The sequence below is a fragment of the Watersipora subatra genome, chromosome 10 (genome assembly GCF_963576615.1).
Source record: "Watersipora subatra chromosome 10, tzWatSuba1.1, whole genome shotgun sequence".
In the NCBI taxonomy this organism is placed as follows: Eukaryota; Metazoa; Bryozoa; class Gymnolaemata; order Cheilostomatida; family Watersiporidae; genus Watersipora; species Watersipora subatra.
The window spans coordinates 1,688,017-1,712,739 of record NC_088717.1 but is presented as its reverse complement, the minus strand read 5'-3'; the positions used below and the strand labels follow the sequence as shown (position 1 = coordinate 1,712,739).

Here is a 24,723-nt window from a genome sequence, read left to right as displayed (position 1 = left end):
CACTTATATGCATTTTATGCTTTAAAATTTTGTTAGGGTTTGGACATGTATTTGAAAGAAAAAGCCCCTGAATTCATGTTTCTACAAACTTTATTTTATAAAAACATTCTATATGCCAGAAACATTTAAATCAGAAAAAAAATGTAAACCATAAGCATCTTTAAAGTATGGAATAAAATGGATGTTCTTAAGCATCTATTTTATCTAACATGTATAAAGGAATGTTATTAAATGTTGAAACAATAGGCTGGCATTTGAAGAGTCTAGATTATGGTTGTCTCTTAGAGAATTCGGTCTATTTTAGAGTTGAATGACTCTGTAATGAAGTTAGGGGTCATGTGACTAACTTCATGCCCTAACTTGTTATAGTATCAATCCCATTGGAAGTCATGAATTTGAGATTTAGTCGGTGTGTTTGGCTGCAGGCCAGGGAACAGTTCTCAGTGCTGCAGCAAATGTATGAGAAGATGCAGGACCTCTATAGGCATATCTCCAAGTTCTATGTGTTTGACATGAAGAAGTACACTCTCGATGAGTTCTTTGGGGATATCAAAGCTTTCAAGGAGAAGTTTTATGTAAGTTTTTACCACTTTGTTGAGGAGTCATCTCTTCTCGCAAGTATGAAAACACGACTCCTATTTCTCTGGGATAGCTTGTCAAACTTGTACATTGCGTTTAGGGCTTTAGCAGTATTAAATTGTTTTGGAGTATGGCCAGTTGTTCTGTACACGGCTGGCCTTCTGTTATCAGTTTACTATTATAGCCACCTGCAGTGTACACATTGTATAAGTTATTCCGGGGATGGTAGGTTGTTTTATACTTGGCTGATTTGATGTCATAAAGCTTTGTGAGTATCTAGAATTCAATGCGAGCCGCCAAGCTGCATACACATTATATTTCTGTGTTTGATTGTAGGCAATTTTATTCATATATAAATACTCATGTTCAAAAGTATTAAACCCTCATTGTTTTATTAATGAAAGTTGTGCAAAATATGCTTCTCCTTTATAACAGTTCATGACTATTTAGAGTTGCTTAAATGCTTTTAAGTTTTTTTCATTGTTTTGCACAATGTTGAAAATTTGTTTAAAGATCAAAATTTGTATCAGGTAATTTCGAATGGAATTGTGGGTAAATTATCAAAGCAAAAAATCAGTGAAATTTACTATAAACAGAATTAACTCGACCATGAGAGTGAGAGAAGTTCTCACTTAATCTTTATGAAATTAATTCTATTGAAAAGAATGAAGTTTCAGCATAACTTTGATTCATAAATTGTTGGCTTTGTCTAAATTATTAAACTTACCATGGCTTAGTAATAATTCTCTTATTTGAACTATTCATATGTCCAGAGGTGTTAATATTGATGAACCTGACTACATATGACTGTATGCTTTTGTACATTTCCTAGTTGTATTGTATACACCGATACTTCCAACGAAATCTTTTGATTTTTCCACCTTGGTGAGCTGCGTCATTATTAAACTGGTGAGGTTCAGCGAGGAGAGACAGGCTTGAGTTTATTGGCTGTTGGTATTCTGTCATATCAAAGTGCTTGGTTTCCAACAGCTGCTTGTATTGACAATGGCTATTCAATACATGTATTCTTCTGGCTGCCTCTACATGGCAGCAGAAACAACCATTATCTTGTGAAAGTGTTCTTCGTGTTGAAGAAGAGCGGCTGATGACAATTTTGTGGTAGGATGATACAGTGATGGGTGTGAACACTGGAGAAGTGCTGACATTGTATTCAGCTGTGCTAACACATTTTTAGTGTAAGCGCTAGGTACAGTAATTGGTGAGACTCGGTGTAGTTGCCATTTTGAACAGTAGTACCGTATTTGCTAGATGGCGGTCAAGCAAAATAGGACGCTGCGTGAGACTGAGGAGAAAATCAAGCGGATTAAAGAGGCTAAAGAGAAGGCGGAGTCGGACAAGAAGGCAAAGATGGCGCGGAAAAAGCAGCTCATTGACCTCTCCAAGGATGATGATGATCAGGTTTCTGTGTTCATTTGTATTTGGGTTTTATTCCACTTTTTGTGGTTTCCTTTCAGTTACTCACTGTATCCATGCTGTCACAGGTAGTCACTTACCATGGTATGTCACAGGTAGTCATTTACTATGGTATGTCACAGGTAGTCACTTACTATGGTATGTCACAGGTAGTCACTTACTATGGTATGTCACAGGTAGTCACTTACTATGGTATGTCACAGGTAGTCACGTACTATGGTATGTCACAGGTAGTCACTTACTATGGTATATCACGAGTAGTCACTTACTATGATATGTCACAGGTAGTCACTTACTATGGTATATCACGAGTAGTCACTTACTATGATATGTCACAGGTAGTCACTTACTATGGTATATCACGAGTAGTCACTTACTATGGTATGTCACTTACCACCAGTCTAATATTTTGTTTATGTTGACATGATCAGCGATTGAATAGCTAAAGTATTACAGGAGGGAGTTATGGACAACCTTTTAGACGCCCTACAGAAAGGAACGGCATTTAATTTACGAGAAGGTGGTAGGAAACGCACTCCGAGAACCACGGGAGGTGAGTGCTCAATACCAAGATGATGGTTTGCTGGCAAACTCCTTTTTGTTATTCTAAAAGTAATTTTACTAGATTTGCACTAAAGTAAATACACGAATCTCCAACTTTTATTGTTTGTTTGTTAATATATCGGTTGTCTGAATGAACTCGACTATGATTGATCTTCCTGTCACACCCAGCTTATACAACTCTGACAATAAAAGCATTATTAGCCTTCAAAGGAAAGCAGACGTATTGAACTCTGTATCGTATTATATTAATATCAGTAAAAACTTTGTATATGGCACTTACTAACAACCAGTTATTAAGTGTTAGTGCATTTATGGATCGAAAGAAAAGAACAAGTTGCACCAAACATAAATAGTGCGTACACGGGTAAATATTTATACAGAAGTATAAATAATGGATTTGTTTACGTTTGTTTGTATAAAGGAAGTTTTCTCCTCTTGTTTTACTTCACATTTCTATTTATTCCTGTGTAAGTAGGATATATGCCACTCCATATCCTTAAACATTCCAGCATTAAGTTAAACTTAACAATAGGCTGCTTATAATGCGGAAAATAATATTTTGATATGTATTACTTTTTTATATTTTTAAGAAAGTTTGTATAAAATAATACATTCTGCATGATCTCCAGTACCAGTGATGTTGCCTGTGGACCGTGTCGAACCTCTCTTTGTTGTCAAGTATGTCGGGCTGTATGGTCAATGAAGGGGCCTAGTGCGTTTCTGTTATTATATTTTTTCTTGTTTCTTCTGACAAACCTCGGTCTGGGCCTGGTGCACGTTCATTTTATTACCACTTTTCTTTGTCAAGCATGTCATGTTGTACCGCCAGTGAACATGCCTTGTGCATGTCTACACCGAGCTCTTGCACCTGTGTACTTTTGTACACATGTACGCAATTGGTTGCATGAGTTCCTCTCTTTGTTCAGTCCGCCTGACGCTAGTAACAGTGGTGGCACATATTCATTAGGCTTCGTATACATTCTACATATCATTGGTTATGTTGATTAACCTAGGAAGCTCTAAAGCGCCATACTAAGGATGTATCTGATCATTCCTGGCTCTTGCTCAAGTGTTGTTGTATTTCTGTTACAGCTGAGAGACGAGCTCAGCTACAAAAGAGCAGGTCAAAAGGGCAGCTCGTAGAGAATAGTCGAGAGTTGGATAGTAACGCTATTTCTACGGAGACTCCTCGTCGTCCCGACAGGAGGAAAAATACAAGACCTGGTCAGTAGGAAGCATTTCTTGTTATCAAGTGTCATACAGGATATTCACTGTTACTGTTGACAAACACCCTCATTTTTCATGCTAGTTTTTAAAACACTTCTGAAAATTTTGCGTGTGCGCAACGATGCAAAGCTAAACATTTATTTAGCTTTATTTGCAAAGATAGATCAAGGTTTTTTTATCTTAGAAGTTTTTCATGCAGATACACTATACTGAACATAGAGCCATGCTGAGGTCACATTATAATCCATGCTTTTAAGGATACATCTATGTATTGTGATTGCTTTAGCTGACAGCATGATGCCAGAAGAGTTCGAAGGTAAAGCTGATGACCTAATGAACCGACTGAACGCTTTATGATCAGTTCCTCTATCTACCCCTTGACAGATCAATGTTTCCACCCCTTGACAGATCAATGTTTCCAAGTGGTTGTTTTAGTCTACCTAATGTAGCTAGGGAGTGTTTAGCTGCTTCCTGATTCACAGCAAATAGCATATATTTGAGAGATTCATATTTGACTTCTATTTTATTATGTTTATTATTGCACACTTCCTGAACAGTAGCTGTCATAGTTGTATAATATTAAGGGTGGCCACCCCATTTGCCCGTCTTTCAAAATTGCGTGTTGCGAGATCACAGATGGGCTAGCCTTCTCCATTCCTTACACATAGTTTTATAATTGTTAACATGGCTCATCAAATTCTGTGATCCACAGCCAGTTTTTCAATCCGTATCATAGCAAGTGGTCCACTCTTTAAGCTTTCACCGTACCTCGCTGTAGGCTTTCAATGTACAACCTATTCTGATGCAAATATTATCATTCCTTTCTGAGCGTAATATATTTTAAACATGCAACCTTTGCTATATGTTTATCTAGCAACGCACCAAAGAGATGTACATGTGTACATAGTGTTAATTTTTGTTGGTGTCAGTTGGAAGATCCTGTTTTACTTAAAGGTTGACTTGCAACAAAATTCACATTACAGTTATTTGGTAACTACAGATTCACTATGTCTTACTCTGCTGTGTTGTAGATGAAAAATATGTGGAAATGTGATTACAAGCTTTTAAAAGCTAAAAAGCGAACAGTTAATCGCAGCCACACCAGACCGCCGTAGTTTGGAATCTCTTTCCAAAACAGCTCAAATGGGACGTAGTTGTACAAGATCGCTTCTGTTTACACTTTCACGCAATCTCATTCGTCGAAATATTTTCACGAATATACTTCACGCATTCAATAAAACCATGTCTATTGTTCTTACGCATCTGTTTTATCGTCATTGTAATGATGTCACTTTCAGCATTGATATCTTATAGCTTACCGTAAAAATTCACTTATTTTTTTAACCTTACCTCGAAGGAGTACATATCATTGTCTGATAATCATGACGAGTCTGTTGGTCACCTGTGATAATCGGAAAATGCTGCAGAAGTTATTTGCAAAGTATTGGTTACAGATATAGTAACCCATACTTATCTATCATACCTACCTAGTATCAGATTACGACTAGACAATTAGATCAAGCCGAAACAAAACTGTCGTAAAAAGTAGCGAGCATCTATATTTGATACAGGGTCTTCGGTAAAATTCAAAGTGTTTGTCATAAACTAGTGCTACGAGAAGTTTTATATCAAGCCTTTTATTGGCCTTTCAATTTACGTGAGAACATCACGTGACAAAACAATAACCAAATGTAATGACTACGTCAGATAAATAAACTGATTCCAATCTACGGCGGCTTTTCGTTTTTGAGCTTTTAAGAGCTTGTAATCACATTTCCACATATTTTGCACCTACAACACAGCAGAGTAAGACATAGTGAATCTTTTGATACCAAATAACTGTAATGTGAATTTTGTTGCACGTCAACCATTAAAGCCTGCAGTGCACAGAGTTGTACGATTTTTGTGCATGAATTGCTAGATTCTATTCCTGGTGTGAAAGTGCTTGCTGGTTGCTAAGTTACTGGAAGTCATGTTTGATGGATAGCTTACGGTAGATCAGTTGTGTATAACATCTGAAGTTGTCTGCTCCAAACAACCCTTTAAAGCTAAATATTCGTAAGAGGGGCTACTATTTCCCTTGCCTATGGTTGGCTGCACTGCTAATTGTAGGATGCATTAATTATGAAAAGACAAAATCAAAAGCACTTCCTTCCAGGTGAGGAAGAAAAGGTTTACTTGATATGGTTGGCTTTTGAGAAGCTGTGTACCCATTAGCCATGGTGTGTCAATGCGAGGGTGCACTTAATTGTGGGTAATAAATAATAATGTTACCGATGATCATGTAAGCGGGTGGAATATACCATCTCTGTTACTCTGTTACATGAATGAGAAGGAAAACCAACCATCTAGAGCACCTCGTGTGTGGAAAATAAGCCAAAAGCTAAACACATTTGAGCTATTCATGGAACTGTTTGCCTGCTCTTGCAGGGCTAATAGTGGAGAATGGCGTAAGGTTAGGCTGTCCTAGGTTTGCAGACTATGTACCTGTCACATGATAAGTGTTATTAGTGGACATGAATAAACTGAAAACACTTTCAGTTGAGTGAGAACCATTACATCACCCACACAAAATCAACATCTATTCTCTCCTGTTGCTGGCTGGTTTGGTGCGAGATGGTTGATTTTAACGTAGATACTGCAAATTTACCACCGCTGGATTCGTCACCCCATTAAACAATTTTGAACTAGCTGTTTCAAGGTCGGTAAGTTGAAACTATGCTTACATAGATAAATAATCAGACAGAGTTATGAAGAATGGTTTTGTTTACACACCTTTCAGCCTATTATAATGGAGTCAAATAAAATTATATTAATTTAACAACTTTTTATTTTTGAAAGACAAAACGGAAATGTGCACTTAGAGCCTGTTAGTACACCAGTAATAGGTCTTTAGTAGCAAAATAATTTGCATGCATCGTTGTTTGACTATTCTGGGCAGTGTATGTATTTTCTGCAGCATTCTGGGTATCGTAGAAAGGGTGTTTTCTCCACTTGTTTTACTTCACATCCTCTGTCTATTTGTTCCTGTGTAAGCGGGATATATGCCACTCCACACCTGAAACAGTTCAGCACTAAATTAAAATGTTGCTTACAGTGTAGAAAATAGAGAACAGGAAAATATGTTTTAGGAAGAGGTTTTACACTCTGCAGCAATTCCAGTATTTCATCAGGAAGTGCCAGTATGTTATACTTTTCTTAAAACAGAGCAAAATTATGGAAATAGAAAAACATTAGCTAAAATAATAAAACATAATCCAATAAACGATTTGTGGTATACTGTTAACATTAATATAGAAAGTTTCCTAAAATGATGAGTATTAATTGTATTTCTGACATGAGCTTTTAGCAGTTAGGTTGTAAGATGGTTTACGTAATATATAATATTATGTAATATATATTATTGCCAAAGCTAAGGAATATTTTGCTTTCATGGGACATCACTTTTATACCGCAGTTTACTATCAACAGCATTATCTGTTTTACAAAAAGTCAATGGAACTCACCCAGCACAACTCAACAGGGAATCTCGACCTATGCAATAGCACATCTCACACTCCATGTTCTTCCATTCTGTGTAGTCAGTATTGTTCTGGCAAACTGAAAAGCAAGCGGTATTAACTGAGTTAATAAAAAGGATTTCCCAAACTGCCAGGCAACTGACTCACATCCACATGGACCAGCAATGTGCCAATACCGCTACTACCATGACCTCTGGTATGCCAGATAGTACAGCCACAAGTACTGCTACTAGCACAACTATTAGTAGTGCTAATAGTACTGCCACAACTGCGGCTAGTCTTGTTCTTAGTACTGTCATAGGTAATGATAATGGTTCCGCTACTAGCATTTCTGCTAGTACTGCTACTGGAAATGTCACTAGTGCTACTTTGAGTGCATTTACTAGTACTGTGAACATATCAGGTATCAATGGACAATCATCCCCAAAGTGATCCTAGTGGCGATAAAGAACCTGTCACAGAGCTGACCTGTAATGATAACATGTAAGATATAAACAAGTATGTCACAAACTTTAGATTATTTAGTGTACAGTATTTATATATATAAGCATAAACTGAGTGAAGGAGCAGTTTAAAAGACTGTTACTACTGCTACTCTCACTGCCACTAATACTTCTATAACTAATCTTACTATTACTGCTACTACTACTATTATTCTTACTACTGTTACTACTACATGTGCTATTACTACTACTGTTACTACTACTACTACTATTAATATTACTACTACTAGTATACCGCTACCTTGAGCCAAAAGCTTGAGCGCTCTTCAGAAGAGCATGATACAAATCTGTTTTTATTATTGCTGTTACTACAACTGACACAACTGTGCATGTAGCTTATTTATTACAACTATAACTTTTCCTATAGACTATTACTACCATAACTACTCCTGCAGACTATTACTACTGTAACTATTCCTGTAGACTATTACTACTATAAATAACCCTGTATACTATTACTACTATAACTTCTCCTTTATACTATTACTACTATAACTACTCCTGTAGACTATTACTGCTATAACTACTTCTGTAGACTATTACTGCTATAACTACTCCTGTAGACTATTATTACAATAACTATTCCAGCAGACTATTACTTTTATAACTTCTGTATACTACTACCACTAGTACAACTACTCTTGTAGAACATTACTCCTATAACTTCTCCTGTATACTACTACTACTATAACTCTTCCTGTGTACTATTACTACAATAACTACTCCTGTAGACTATTACTACTACAACTACTTCTGTAGACTATTACTGTTATAACTACTCCTGTAGACTGTTATTACAATAACTATTCCTGCAAACTATTACTCCTATAGCTTCTCCTGTATACTACTACTACTATAACCACTCCTGTAGACTATTACTCCTATAACTACTCATGTATGCTATTACTACTATAACTTCGGTATACTACTACTGTATACTATTACTACTATAACTATTCCTGTAGGCTATTACTCCTATAGCTACTCCTGTGGACTATTACTCCTATAACTACTCATGTATGCTATTACTACTATAACTTCTGTATACTACTACTGTAGACTACTACTACTATAACTACTCGTGCACACCATCGCTACTATACGTACCAATATCTTCACCAATATAGGCATATGAATAGGTAGCAGGGAAGCTTAACAACACTAGCAGAGTGGATACAACTAAATTCTGAGTGGCCATGATCCTATATTGACTGCACCTGTTGTGTCATCCACTCAATGAATGACTTAGATACAAAACATATGTTATTTCTCACACTTTCATATCTTTTATTTGCTGTTTGTAAAAAAGTCAGTTTGGTTTTGAATTGAGTTCCAAAACGATTTGAAACTTAGTTTGTAGTCAGTTGTTACTAAATCAGATAAAAGTGTGTATCTAGATATATAAATATTAACGTTTGTCTGTCTGTCGTTCGTCTGTCCAGTTATAGCGATAAAGTTTTAGCAGCGAAAAATCACCTTTGTACTGGATTTGAACTCGCAACATTAAACTCGTAAGTCTATAAACAAGCCCGCATAACCGCAAGACAAAGCTGTTCTTGTCAGTTTCATCGTTTTCACCATATAATGTAGATGCTTTTCGTGATTGCACAGGCCAAATGTGCAGTTTTTATTACATTGTGCGCCCTCCAGTTACGATGACCCTGTTATACCGTGACCCTGTAATATGGTTCCACATCAAAATGTCTTGCGATTTGGAAGCTATTGTTTTTGCACCCACACCATACAAATTTTCCCCTTGCGATGTGGGACTGATGGTTTTTTCGTCTACGCCATAAAACATTTTTTGCTATGATATCAACAAAAATTTATTTCAGAATTCAAATGTTTCTCGAAATTCAAATTTGGCAGCTGGTACGCTGAATACGTCGAAAACACAAATATGCCAATATGCTATTCGGCAAAATCCATACCAAAACGCAACCAAACCACCACTCTCTTTCTCTCTCTCTCTCCCTCTCTCTCCCTCTCTCTCCCTCTCTCTCCCTCTCTCTCCCTCTCTCTCTCTCCCTTTCTCTCTCTTTCTCTCTCTCCCTTTCTCTCCTACCTCTCTCTCTCCTTCTCTCTTTCTCTCTCTCCCTCTCTCTCCCTCTCTCTCCCTCTCTCTCCCTCCCTCTCTCTCTCTCCCTCTCTCTCCCTCTCTCTCCCTTTCTCTCCCTTTCTCTCTCTCCCTTTCTCTCCTCCCTCTCTCTCTTCTTCTCTCTCTTTCTCCTCTCTCTTTCTCCTTTCTTCTCTCTTTCTCCTCTCTCAGAATAAATACTTATTCTGATGGCGGGAGTGAAGATGATCTGAAAAAAAGAAAACCTGCAAATAATAAGACGGTAAGAAATGTAAGCAGAGATAAGTAAAGATACTATGTAAAGTATATCAAATGAGAGTATAAGTAAGTCAGGTTACTTTACAGCTCATAGAATCTAAGAGAGAATAACTCCATAACTCTATCACCACCTCCATTTCAGCCCTAGTGCGTCTCCTATGTCATCATTTATCTATCTTTATTATGACAGCAAGGAGTCCATAAAATCTTATTGTTATTCATTATTATTGCTTTTCTTGAAATAATTTAGTTTAGTGTTGTGTGTAATTTTACATACTGCGCTTGTTTCTATGGTCTATATAATTGCATAAATATTTATTGTAATTTCTTTAGAGCAAAGTAAACAAACTAAAGTCTGATCATATAAAAATATGTGCTTCAACATACAAAGATTTAAACATGCTGAAAAGTCTTGCAGCATACTAACTTTTCTGTTAAGGGGTGACTGTTAATTTACTTGCTCTCCTATTTATGGTTGCCTGCTCTACAGTTTGTGGAATTTATATATTTTTGAGCGATAATAAGTCCAAAGCACTTACTTACAGAATATTCACATTAAGAGGGTAAAAAATCAAAAAAGAATATGCATACGGTAAAAGGTTTTTAAATTTGACATGTTTTAGGAGTTGTGCACCCTTGATCCATATTGAGCTAGAAAACCAGATTTAGATCAACATATGAAGTAGTTGTCTGTGGGAGTGGGAGTAGTCATAAACATAAATCCTATAAAGCTATTCATAGAGCTGCATACTGTCAGAAGATGACTGAAGTTTACTTTCCGTTCCCTATTAGCATACTGGGCATGAAAAACTTGTAAATGTATTGTCTGTAGGAATGTAGAAGATAACTCCAGATGGATGAATATCTACTATGACGCTCTGATTGCATAATTTATTTCTTCTTGATGCCGAGTGGCTTGGAGCTAGATAAATTATGCTCCAGGTTTGGTAGACTTACCATTTATACTTACCAACTTACCTTATTATATAATAATAATCTATAATATATAATAATATCGATAATATATAAAATCTATCTCAAAAGAATTCACCCTGAAGTGCCAGGATATTACATAATTCCTTCTTGAGCTTTCACTGTACTTCGCTGTAGGCTTTCTCTGTACTTCGCTGTAGGCTTTCTCTGTACTTCGCTGTAGCCTTTTAATGTACAACTTATTCTGATGCAAATATTATCATTCCTTTCTAAACGTAATATATTTCAAACCTGCAATCTTTGCCATATGTTTATGTAGCAATGCATTTAAAGTACATATATGTGTACATTGTGTTAATTTTTGTTGGCGTCAGTTGGAAGATCCTGTTTTGCTTGAAACCTGCAGTGCAAAGAGTTGTACGATTTTCGTGCATGAATTGTTAGATTCTATTCGTGGTGTGAAAGTAATTGCTGGTTGCTAAGTTACTGGAAGTCATGTTTGATGGATAGCTTATGGTAGCTCAGTTGTGTATAACATCTGAAGTTGTCTGCTCCAAACAACCCTTTAAAGCCAAATATTCGTAAGAGGGGCTACTAGTTCTCTTGTCTGTAGTATGCTGCATTTCTAATTGTGGGTTGTATAATTATAAAAAGATAAATCAAAAACATTTCCTTCCAGAAGGTGAGAAAAGAGTTCCTTCTTCACCTTCGAGAAAGTAAACTCTTCCAGAAGAAGGGTTTTACTGGACATGGTCGACTTTTGAAAAGCTGTGTACCCATTAGCCATGGCATGTCAGTGTTATCATTTGTTATAGTCATGGATAATAAGCATTACTTTGTTGCATAACTGGGAGGGAAAACCAATGATTCAAATCACCTAATGTAGATAAGCCTGGGAAATGAGTCTGAGAACTAAATATATACATTTGAGTCAATCATGGAATTGTTTGCCTGCTCTTTCAAAGTTTATGGTAGAGAACAGCATAAGGTTACAGTAGGCTATGTCCTAGTTTAGTAAACCAAACACCTGTCACTTGAGAACAGTCGCTAGTAGACATGAATAAACTGTAAACACTCTCAGTTGAGTGAACCGTTCTACCGTCCCTACTAAATCAAGGTCTATTCTCTCCTGTTGCTGTAGAGTTTATGTTATTCAGATACTGGAAATTCACCTCTTCTGGAGGGATCACCACATCAAACAATTTCCGCGTTGTTGTAAAATCAATAGGCCTGTCAGTTGGAACAATGCTTACATAAATAAATAATTAGACAGAAGTATGAAGAATGGTTTTGTTTACGAATCTAAATCAATTATGCCGGATTAAAATATGCTAATTTAGCAACATTTTATTTTGAAAGATAAAACTACATGTACATGTTGAATGAGCACTTATAGTCTGCTAGTACAACAAAAATAGTTCTTTATTAGCAAAATAATTTGCATGCATTGCTGTTTGACTATTCTGGGCAATGTATGTATTTTCTGCAGCACTCCGGGTATCGTAGGAAGGGAGTTTTCTCTACCCATTTCGCATAACATCCTCTGTCTATTTGTTCCTGTGTAAGTGGGAGATATAACACAGAACATCTAAAAAATTTCAGCATCAAATTAGAATCTTGCTTACAACACAGAAAATGCGGACCAGAAAAATATAATTTTGCAGGCAAAGAGCGTTCACACTTTGCAACAATTCCAGCACTTCGTCCTGAAGTACCAGGATGTTACACTATTTCCTTAAAATGGAACACAAATTATTGAAATAAAATGATGTTTAACTTAATTAGCAAGTAATCCATTATCCATAAGTTAACACATAATCCAATACATAATTTTTGTTATACTGTTAACGCTAAGATAAAAAGTTTCCATGAGACAACAAGTATTAAAATGTTTTTGATATAAGCTTCTAATAGTTAGGTTTTGAAAATAGACAAGAATGCTAGAGCTAACAGAGATGTATTTTCTTTTCACAAGAATATGGTTTTTTAACCGTAGCTTACTATCAACAGTATTATCTGTTCTATGAAAAGTCAATGAAACTCACCCAACACAACTCCACATAGAATTTTCACCTGTGCAAGAGCACATCTCACACTTCATGTTCCTCCATTCTGTGTACTTAGTATTGTTCTGGCAGACTGAAAACAGGCAGCACAACTTAAAAGTTGATAAGGATTTCCCAAACTGCCAGACAACTGACTCACATCTACATGGACCACTAATGTGCTAGTACCGCAACTACCATAGCCTGTAGTATGCCTGGCTAGTGCAACCACTAATCTTACTCTCAGTACAACTACTATTAGTGCTAATAGTGCTGCCAGTACATGGATTAGTCTTGTTCCTAGTACGGTCATAGGTAATGATAATGGTTCCGCTACTAGCATTTCTGCTAGTACTGCTACTGGAAATTTCATTATTGCTGCTTTGAGTACAGTTGTGAGTACTGCTATTAGTACAGCTACTAGTACATCTATTGGTAATGTGACCATATCCGGTAATGATCAGGGCCACGGTGATCTTAGTGGCAATAAAGAACCTGCCGTGGAGCTAACCTGTCAGCGATACCGTGAGAGATATATTGTAATAATAGCAGCTTCATGGTTTTAAAAGCTATCTCGTTGTGCTTTCTGAAAGCTTTCTGCCTTTTGTTACAATAGCCTTTTCATAATACCTTCTCTTTGTTCACAACTGTCAAGATGAACACAGCTAATAAAGTTTCTGTCAATAAACTGAACGTTCAAAGTCTCTAAACAACAGGTTATGGGCCCAGTCAACCCATTAAATATTATCAAAGAACTATGGATGAGAAAGGCTGGACTATAGATAAGCTGAACACTGATAACTATGCCACATGGAAGTTCAAACTCAAACACCTAGTCATAGCTAAGGACTTATTTGGATATGTGGATGGAACCATTACTCTGGAGGATGATGCTAACGCTGCCGCTAAAGCCGAGTACAAAAAGAAGTCAAGCAAAGCTTTTTCCCACATGGTGCTTTCTGTGAGTGATAGTCTTATTTATCTTATCAGTGAATGTGAGGACCCAGGAGTTGCGTGGAACAAGCTCAGAGCTCACTTTAAATGTGATACACTGGCAAATAAATTATTTCTCAAGAAACGATACTTTAGGACTGTTATGAGCGAAGGTTCATCAATTGAAGACCACCTACGTCACATGAAAGCTATCACTGATAAACTTGCAGCTATTAAGGCTAATATTAGCGAGGAAGACCAGGTGGTGACTCTACTTGGAAGCCTCCCGGAAAGCTATTCAACGGTAGTGACTGCACTCAAGGCTCGCGGTGACGATATAACTTTACAGTTCGCCACACAAACACTGCTTAATGAAGAACAAAAAAGGGAACAAAGAGCACTGACTCCAGCCAGCGATTCTGGTGGTGTCAGGTCTAAAGCGAACTCTGACACTGCTCTACTGTCAGCAAGTAACCGCTTTAAACATCGTCAGCAACAATCCAAAGGCTGCTATATCTGTGGGTCTTTACAACTGTGATATCATCGACTCGGCTCACAAGAACTCCGGCTTGACCGGAAACGAGAAAGACGCGAGACCTCTGGGAGAAAACCTCTCATCGCTCTCTTACGACTAGAAGCTCGGTGAGTGTTAAAGTGTTTGTTTTGTCTCCTGCTAAGTAGCTACTTGTTAAGGACCCACTGAATTAGATTAGCCTTAGTTCACATGGTACCACAAGTGTTTACTTACAGGAGAAGTGTAAAACGTTTGTGTTGAGCTAAGTTGTACGATAGTGTAGTGTCAAAGGAGGTGAGTATAGTGAATTGAATCGTGTTGGACAATTTTGGTGTAGGTATAGACGCTCAGCGAGGTGCATTGCGGTGTAGTGAAACCATAGATACACGAACGGATTTCAGTTGACCGTTCTGCTATTGATACTGCTCAGTAGATTCTATTGTAATTTTTTGAATTAAAATAGAATTATGGCTGGAAGAAGGGTGGGTGCAAGTATTTTTGCTAGCTTGCCTGCACTAAAGATTTTGGCTACTGATGTATTCGGTAGTTGGAAAAAGTTTAGCGAAGAGTTTACACTATGTATGGAAATGAAGGACTTTGAGATGGGGGATAGTGAGGCTACGGTGGAGGGGGAGGCCGTCGTGGTCCCCAACTTCACTCCTAGGGCTCAATTGCTAGCACTCTTAATAGCCATAGGCCAAGAGGGTAGGGAAACCCTAAGATCGTTGGGTTTTGAGTCCAATAACCCGGACTCAACATTCAACCAGGCTAGGAGCCTGCTGAGAGGGCATTATGAACGATAGGAAAATGTCTACGTCAAGACCCAAAAGTTTGTTTCTGCGAGACAACTTGCGGGAGAAGATGACAGATTTTCTCCTCAGAGTAGAACGGCTCAGTAGGTAGCTCGATTTTGGTAGGAATGACGATTCACATAGGAGCTTTGCCCTAGTCATTGCCGTGAATGGACTGCGCGATATAAAATTGAGTAGGGAATTAATGGCCCAAAATGATCTGGATTGGGAGAGGTTGACGAACCTTCTTCGAACCAGAAATGTAGCGCAAGAGGCTTCAGAGATGATCGTGGCGGAGTCTAGTTCGACTCGACCTGCTGCCGCCCAACTTAGTGCAACACAGGATGCTGCAGTGCCCACCCCAGGGGCTCGTGTCTCTTCGGAGGTGACAGGCGGTGGGGCTGGGGCACGGCAGCGTGTCAAACAGGAGGTTGGCGAGGTACGGAAGCGAGAGGACCGAGACTGTTGGCGAAAGAGAAGGGATGGTAGCAGTGACGGCTACAAGGATCGTGGACGTCAAGGGCGTTATGATGGCTACGGGTGCGGCTCTAGCAGCCGTGAGGGTAGTCAGGAACGCTTTAGGCATCGTAGTGGCTACAAAGGCGGCTCTAACAGCCGGGAAAGTAGCCACGAAGGATGTTATCGCTATCGCCGTTATAGTGTTAACAGCGATTCAGACGACCCTAAGGACCATGTAGGCAGGAATAGTTACCGGCGGAGGTGCCGTGACTCTTCCTACCGGAGAAGCGACGACTGTTGTTATGAGTGTGGCGCAGTGGATCACTTTGTTAGAGATTGCCCCCAAGTTAGATGCAATGTTTGCAAGAAACTTGACAACACATGGCAGATGCATGCGGCAGACCAAGCAAGTGCCGTACATGTGACGGCAAATATCATGCGGAGAGCGAGTGCCCCTTTAAATCAGGGAAAGACTGCAATAGCGATAAAAAGGTTAGGATAGTCTCTAACCGGGACTCTAGTTAACTGGCTGATGATTTCAGACTCGCGCTCTTGGTCCATGGCCAAGATGTTCCTTTTTGTCTAGACACTGGGACGGATTTCACTGTGTTGACAGAGGGAACTCAAAAGTCTTTGAACTTGCCACTCTCTCCTAGTTCCACAATTTTGGTTGGCGCAGGTGGAAAGAGGTTGAGTGTGGCAGGAGTTGCTGATATTAAGATCAAAAGCAAGCAAAAGTCCACTAATTGCAAAGCACATGTGGTGCTAGGTGCTAATAGAAATTTATTGGGAGCACAAGAAATTATAGACTTAGGTTTTTTAGCGATTGTCAGTGCTATAAACATTGAGGCATTTGATCCAGTAAAGGGGTTTTCTAGGCTCTTTCAAGGGCTAGGAACGATGCCAGGCTTGTTTAGCATTGAACTAAAGGAAAACACTGAACCTTATCATCTTTTCTCTCCGAGGCCTATAGCTGCCGGTCTTTATGACAAGGCAAGGGCTGAAATAGAGAAGATGTTAGCGCTGGGAGTTATTGAGTCAGTAGAACAACCAACTGATTGGTGTTCAAGACTGACCATAGCTCCAAAACCTAATGGCTCCATTAGGATGAGTGTAGGCCTTACCCACCTCAATAAAGGGGTGAAAAGGGAGACATATCCACTCCCAAGGGTCAGTGACATGTTGTCAAAACTGGCCGAGGGTCGTATTTTCTCCAAGGTTGATGCAAATTCTGGATTTTGGCAAGTTAAGCTCGACCCTAAGAGCAAGCTACTGACGGCGTTCATCTCTCCATGGGGAAGGTATTGCTTTAAACGAATGCCCTTCGGCATATCGTCAGCTCCTGAGTATTACCAAAGGGGCATGGAAAAGATATTAGGCCAGATGGACGGAGTTATCTGTCTAATGGATGATGTCTTAATCTTCGGTAAGGATGAGACCACTCACTGGAAACGGTTGAGAACGGTTCTATCCAAGATCGAAGCTGCTGGAGTGACACTTCGCGAAGACAAATGTGAATTTGGCTGTACTTCGGTCAAATTCCTTGGACCATCTTGTCAGCACTGAAAGTGTAAGGCCAGACCCAGAAAAAGTAAAAGCAATTTGTCAGTTAAATCCCCCAAAAGATAAAAAAGCTGCTAGGCGCTTCATTGGCATGGTTAACTATCTCAGCAAGTTTTCTAGAAATTTGTCGTGTTTAGCTATACCTATTTATGCAGTGATGAGAACGCGCAGTATGTGACTGTGGGGCAGTAGTCAACAGTTGGCTTTTGAACAGATCAAACGGGAACTGTCACGAGCCCCTGTGCTATGTGCATTCGACTTGAATAAGCTGCATCGCGTGTCAGCAGATTCAAGCCAGTATGCTCTTGCTGCTGTGCTATTACAGCAGACCAAGCTGAATACTTGGCAACCACTCGAATACGCTTCACGCAAATTGACTGAGGTCGAAACTAGGTATGCAATGGTCGAAAAAGAAGCTCTGGCAGTCACATGGGCCTGCGAAAAATTCGATTATTACCTAGTAGGTCGATATTTCGAGGTAGAGACAGACCATAAATCTTTAGTCTCCATCCTTGGTGGCAAAGATCTGTCTAAGCTACCTGTGCGGATACAACGGTTTAAAATGAGGATGATGAGGTATGGGTATTCAATTTTTTATACCCCAGAACCTCAAATGTACTTAGCAGACACACTGAGTCGGCCTAGCGCCGCTGCAGTGAAAACATAGGTCACTGTTCTGCAGTGGAACAGTACGTCGAGACACAGGTTGCAGAGATGCTAGACCCGTGTAGGCAAACTGAGTTGTTTGACGCCACTCGGCGAGACACAAAATCCAGAAAATGTTTGGAATACCTTGCGAAAGGGTGGCCAGACAAAAAGAGATTGGATGCAGAGCTCGCTAAGTTGTATGGTAGTCGTGATACAATTACGTGATACCAGGGTCTAATTCTGTTTAAAGGCAGAATTTACATTCCGAGTGAGTTGAGGCCCATTTACCTGGCACGGTTCTATGAAAGCCATCAGGGGATCAAAAAGAAGCGAGTAAAAATGAGGCAATTCACTTGGTGGCCCTCAATGAGTGGTGATATAGACTATTATGTCTCTCGATGTAATGTCTGTATTAGACACTGTTCTATCAAACACCAGCCCATGGAGCATGCTCAGCTTCCTGAAACTCCTTGGTTGGAGATTGGGTGTGATGTTATGGAACATCAAGGTAACTTGTACCTAGTCATGATGGATTATTACTCCAGATGGATTGAAGTACTCCGGATTCAAGCTCAGACTTCTTGTCTTGTAATTCAGGCAATGAGGCCGGTGTTTGCCAGGCTGGGGGTGCCAAAATTAGTCAGGAGTGATACCGGACCATGTTTTGCTAGCCAGGAATATCGCAACTTTGCGCAAGCATGGGGTTTCCAAATAGCCACCAGCAGCCCAAGGTATGCGCCATCCAACGGACTAGCAGAACGGGCAGCCAAAACCATCAAACGGATGTGGGACATGTCAACGGACAAGGACAAATCACTCCTTGATTACCGATCAACACCACTCAAATCGGGTTACTCCCCGAGCGAGTTAATGTTTGCTAGATCGATCAGGACAACGTCAGGAAAACCTGTTCCCCGAGTTGTAGACTACGATCTATTTGAACATAAAGAACTCGAAGCCAAAGAGGCTAAGCGTAAGAAATGGAACGCTAAACACAGGGCTAAGCCTCTGTCAGACCTCCTACCGGGGCAGCGGGTATGGGTTAATGCTCCATCCGATGTCGGTAAGGAAGGGGTTGTAGTCCGGGCGGACAGCTCTCCGGAGAGCTATTGGGTTCGTGTAGGACAGAGCGACCTTCGTCGCAACTGTAAGCATTTATTTGTGCTTTCTGACTCTGATTGTAGAGAGGATGACTATTTTTTCATACAGCCTACCAGTGTGGAAAATGCCGAAAAGGCTGCCGTGAGTAAAAGGGTCGTAGATAGACAAGCTTTTCCCGCTTTGCTAACCCCTAGGGTGCCTAATTCTACTACCCCCGCTTCAATTAGAGATAACACTGGTAATGTGGAGGACGCAATAGACAACGAGGCTCACGCCAGTAGTGATAACACTTATAACAGTGGCACTAATGCTTGGGGTGATGGTATCTGCAGCAATGGTGGTTACAATAACACGCTACCTGCTAACCTGAGCATAACTGATAGTGTAGAAAGTGATTTAGCTTTAGATACCTTATTTTCTGACCGCCTAACAGAGGGTGAGGCTTTGCCTGACAGACCTGCAGAAGCGGGACAAACCAGTAGTAGCAGCTGGGTTGCAAACCCCGTTGCTCAGACTGGTGACAGAGTGACCAGAAGTGGTCGGACTGTCAAGACAAAGAGGCACGATAGATTCCTCTATTATAAATAGTGTTCTCCTTTTTGTAGATTACTAATTCCTACTACATTGATCCAATATTATGAAGTGTCCCAATACACACTGCAAGGAGTCAGGAGATCACTTGGGGAAGAACTGCCCAAGATGCTGGAGATGTGGGGAGACCTCCCATGCAACCGACCGGTGCACCCGCGTCCGGTGCAAAAAGTGCAGGCTGGAGGGTCACGAAAGAAAACGGTGCTCCCGCATAGTCTGCAATATGTGTGGAGTAAAGGGCCACACAGTAGAGGTCTGCCGGAACGCGTCGAGAAGGAGAGGAGGAAAGCCCTTCAGGCCTTCAGTACCTGCAGGTAATCCTTCAAAAACAGGACAGGCCTCAGGCCAACGAAAAGTGGAAAGACGGGAGGAAGGATGGAGCAGGCGGCACACGACATCCCGTACCCCGAACAACCCACCCGTAGCCAGACAGACTGCGAGTGCCACCGATGTCTTCACCTTGGAAGACATCCACACAATGACAGGGGGACTCCGGTTCCCAGACTGATTTTGAGGGAGACTCGCGGACCCTCAGAGAAGCACGTGCTGCACTGAAAAAGCGGTACGACACAGAAACGAAAGAGCTGGAGAGACGGGAGAATGAGCTCCACGCAAAGAGGCGGGAGCATGAGAGAGTTCGCCCTCTTTGGGAAGTCCTAGCCTCGGCTGGCTCCCCTGGTCCCCGGGTGGCTCCCCAAACACTCGCGTCTCAGAAAACACCTGCAGCTACTGCCATTCCACCGCCGTCCCCTGCCAAGGACAGCAGCGAGGCATCTAGTGGAGACTCCAACGATGGAAGAGACCACTTCAAAATAGAAAGTCTTCTATTGGAAGGAGGCGGCTCCACGTCCTCCGCCACAGCTGGAGACCCCGCGACAGTAGACCGCGCTGAACAGGCGACTGTGGCCGGAAACCTGCTTGCAGGAGACCGTGCTGAACAGGCGACTTTGGCCGGAAACCTGTCCACAGGAGACCGCGCTGAACTAACCAACGCAGCCAGAGACCTTTCTCTAGAAGGAGACTGTGCGGGAGAGAGAGAGGACATGGACACTGCCAACGAGGGCCTGTTGCTCGGTCCAGGCAAAAGCGCGGTGTGATCTTCACAAGGTGGGAAGCCACGTCGGAGAGATTCCAGACTCTTGGCAACATTTGGAGAGATCCTAGACTCTCAACCCTTTTAAAGGAGTTCCCAGACTCCTTTTACGAAACCTCGCGTTTCCAAGGATACCCGGAGTACCAAAGCGCCCTAGAAGCAAAGTAGAATTACCAGGCTCTACTCACAGATACACCGGACTCTGGGGGAAACCCATGTTTACCCATGTGCACTTGAGAGTGCAGAAGACCAGCAAGTAGTCGCCTACAGGCTATACAGGCTGCTGAGGGTTTGGCCTCACGGGATTTCTCAGAATCCACTGAACACCTCCTGTTAAAGATCGGCATCCAACAAACAAAAGGAGATGTGATATCATCGACTCGGTTCGCTAGAACTCCGGCTTGACCGGAAACGAGAAAGACGCGAGACCGCTGGGAGAAAACCTCTCATCGCTCTCTTACGACTAGAAGCTCGGTGAGTGTTAACGTGTTTGTTTTGTCTCCTGCTAAGTAGCTACTTGTTAAGGACCCACTGAACTAGATTAGCCTTAGTTCACAACAACATTATCAAAATGGTTGTACTAAAAACAACTATAATCAGAGCCGTGAATCGCGTCGCGGCCGAGAACGAGGTCATGGATATTACAACAGTAACTCAAATCCACACCAGGCCAAAATATCTACATATGATGATAATAGCAAAGATGATGAATCGGCATTTACTGTATTGGAGACAGATGTTGACTCTCAAAAATGGCTGATCGACAGCGGTGCTACCAGTCACATGGCGAAAAATAAAGCTGTATTTTGTGATTATTTTAAGCTAGATTCACCTGAGTACGTTGTTGTTGCCGATGGGTCTCAAGTTCAAGTAGTCGAAAAAGGTATTGTTCAGCTGCAAATAAAAATTCATGGAAATAAAACTAGACATGCTACACTTTACAATGTACTACACATACCTGACCTACACGGAAATCTATTTTCTGTAAAAGCGGCTACACAAAAAGGATATATAGTACAGTTTGGACATTCGAGATGCTGGATTAAGAATCAAAGAAAGATGTTGATAGCATCAGGATCTGTAGTAAACAGGCTATATTATCTTGATGTTGAGTTTGCTATTCATACTGCTAATGCTGCCGCGTCCTCCTCCCTACTGTGGCATCAACATCTCGCTCATGTAAACGTAAGTAGCCTCAAAAACATGAATCATTGGTGTAAAAATGGTTGCAATGTTACCGGTGAAATAGGTGTCTGTGAAGCTTGCGTGCAAGGTAAAATGTCTCGACGTCCATTTCAAACTGACCGTGGCATTAAATCAAGTAAGGTTCTTGAATTGGTACATACGGATGTGTGTGGCCCTATGCAGAATGAATCTTTAGGTGGTAGCAAGTATTTTGTTTCATTTATTGATGATTTTAGTAGGCATGTGCAGATATATTTTTTACGTGACAAATCTAGCGTGTTCCAGGTGTTTAGAACTTACGAATCATTAGTGACAAATCAAACTGGTCAGACTATAGGTACACTTAGAAACGATGGTGGTGGAGAATATACATCTAATGAGTTTGAGAGTTACCTTTCAGCCCAAGGTATACATCACCAAGTCACCACTCGCTATTCTCCACAACAAAACGGCTGTGCTGAGAGATTTAATCGTACTGTTTGTGAGGTCGCTCGCTTGTTAATTTCTGAATCTCACCTTCCAAAGTCATTCTGGGCAGAGGCAATATCGACCGCGGTATACATTCGTAATCGCCTCCCCACACGAGCACTTGAATGGAATACAACTCCTTATGAAAAATGGAACAACAGAAAACCTGATCTTGGACACGTGAAAATTTTTCGATGTTTAGCCTATGCTCACATACCCGATCAGCTGAGACGTAAACTCGATGAGAAAGCAGAATCAATGGTGTTTGTGTGGTATAGCCTTAGGTCTAAAGCCTACAGACTCTACGATCTGATCACTAGAAAAATAGAGGTAAGACGTGATGTCACCTTTGATGAAACCAAGCTCGGTTTACCAAATCAGTCGTCAAAGCCAAGTGTAGACAACTCTGAAGCAGTGAATATTGACCTATCAGAAAATGAAAAGGCTCCTCCAACACCGACGGTTACACATAGGCGATCACCACGTTCCACTCAACCCATTGTTCGGTTTGGTATTGATGATTTCACAAACCTTGGTCACTCTGCTCACTCAGCAATCAACATTGTGGAGCCTTTAGTTTGTCGCAAGCACAGGCTAGCACAAATCGGGATGCCTGGATCAAAGCCAGCAATGATGAGTATCAATCACTGATCAGCAATGGTACATGGGAACTAGTTGATCTTCCGCCCGAGCTCAAAGCGATTGGCTCTAAGTGGGTTTTCAAGGCTAAACACTCGTCTGATGGGTCTATAAGTAGATTCAAAGCTCAACTTGTAGCAAAGGGATATGCACAAAAGGCTGGGGTAGATTATGATGAAACATACGCCTCTGTGATTCACAAAACATCTCTGCGAGCACTCTTATCGGATGCTGTTGAGAGAGATATGATGATACACCGAATGGATGTACAAACGGCTTTTTTGAATGGAAAACTGTCAGAAGATGTACAGGTGTATATGGAACAGCCAGAGGGTTTACTACTACTATTATTATTACTACTATTACTACTAATGTTACTACTACTATTACTACTACTAGTACTACTATTACTACTACTGTTACTACTACTGTTACTAGTACTACTATTACTACTAATTTTGCTTCTATCACTACTGCTAAGACTACTATTACTATTATTACTACCACTATACCTAGTATATCGTTGTCTTGAGCCGAAAAGCCTCAGTGATCTTCAAAAAAGCCTGAGACAAATCTGTTTCTATGGCTGCTGTTAGTACAACTGCGCATGTAGTACATTTACCACTACTATAGTCATTCTTACAGACTATAGACTATCACTACTATAATTACACTTGTATACTATTACTACTATAACTACTCCTGTATACTATTACTACTATAACTACTCCTGTATACTATTACTACTATAACTAATCATGTATACTATTACTACTATAACTACTCCTGTATACTATTACTACTATAACTACTCCTGTATACTATTACTACTATAACTACTCCTGTATACTATTACTACTATAACTAATCATGTATACTATTACTACTATAACTAATCATGTATACTATTACTACTATAACTACTCCTGTATACTATTACTCCTATAACTACTCCTGTATACTATTACTACTATAACTAATCATGTATACTATTACTACTATAACTAATCATGTATACTATTACTACTCTAACTACTCATGCATACGATTACTACTATACATACCAATATCTTTACGAGCATAGGCATATGAGTAAGTAGCGGGGAAGCTTAACAACAGCAGCAGAACAGGCACAACTAAACTCTGAGCAGCCATGATGCTAGACTGATTGCGCCTCGTGTGTCATCCACTTGAAGAGTGTGATTCTGAACATATGCTGTTTCTCACACTTTCATATTTATCCATGGCTTTTTAGCACACAGTTAAAATAGGATTACCAGTACAGCAGTTTTTTAATCGAGTTCTAAAACAACAAACATAGTTTGTAGTCAGTTGTTAGAAGAAGGTAGTTTATCTTTGTATCTCTAGTGGCTGTTATAAACAGTTAAGAAGGTAGAAAATAGAAGTGTAAGATAGAAGAATGTACCTTTGAAACAATAAGATAAATATTTACAAGATACAATGCTTTAGTTGCAGTTTCAACAACCACTTAAAAAACCTCCTTTTGAAAAGTTGGAACAATTGTTCTTTGTAATTACTTTCGGCCTGGAGTTGTCATCCTTTGTTACCTAGATTTAAAAGAACATCATTTTAGCTA

General features: G+C 40.2%; 2 protein-coding genes across 5 annotated transcripts in view; one reads left to right on the top strand and one right to left on the bottom strand.

Annotated features, from left to right (window-relative positions):
- Positions 1 to 4,656, top strand: part of LOC137406616 (protein diaphanous homolog 1-like) — a 31,037-nt gene extending 26,381 nt beyond the window's left edge. For all 4 annotated transcript variants that reach the window (XM_068093219.1, XM_068093218.1, XM_068093217.1 and 1 more), the window contains 5 exons: positions 426 to 575; positions 1,849 to 1,998; positions 2,470 to 2,566; positions 3,670 to 3,801; positions 4,091 to 4,656. In XM_068093219.1, the coding sequence (XP_067949320.1) occupies positions 426 to 575; positions 1,849 to 1,998; positions 2,470 to 2,566; positions 3,670 to 3,801; positions 4,091 to 4,161 (600 nt within the window). In that variant the 3' untranslated portion in view covers positions 4,162 to 4,656. The remainder of the gene's footprint in view (positions 1 to 425; positions 576 to 1,848; positions 1,999 to 2,469; positions 2,567 to 3,669; positions 3,802 to 4,090) is intronic.
- A 7,817-nt stretch (positions 4,657 to 12,473) lies between these two features.
- On the bottom strand, positions 12,474 to 24,283 carry LOC137405562 (uncharacterized). Its single transcript, XM_068091856.1, has 3 exons — positions 24,191 to 24,283; positions 13,142 to 13,235; positions 12,474 to 12,684 (listed from the first exon to the last, which is right to left on the bottom strand). The coding sequence occupies exons 1-3, from the start codon at positions 24,279 to 24,281 to the stop codon at positions 12,555 to 12,557; spliced, it is 315 nt and encodes a 104-aa protein (XP_067947957.1). The 5' UTR covers positions 24,282 to 24,283; the 3' UTR covers positions 12,474 to 12,554.
- Between the last annotated feature and the right edge of the window lie 440 nt (positions 24,284 to 24,723).

Excerpts from the sequence above, each read along its gene's own strand:
- LOC137405562 (XM_068091856.1), bottom strand. The coding sequence starts at position 24,281 with ATGGCTGCTCAGAGTTTAGTTGTGCCTGTTCTGCTGCTGTTGTTAAGC. Across the intron at positions 13,236-24,190 it reads CTATGCTCGTAAAGATATTG|TCTGCCAGAACAATACTAAG; the intron begins GTATGTATAGTA and ends GCCTGTTTTCAG. Across the intron at positions 12,685-13,141 it reads TCTATGTGGAGTTGTGTTGG|ATGTTCTGTGTTATATCTCC; the intron begins GTGAGTTTCATT and ends GAAATTTTTTAG.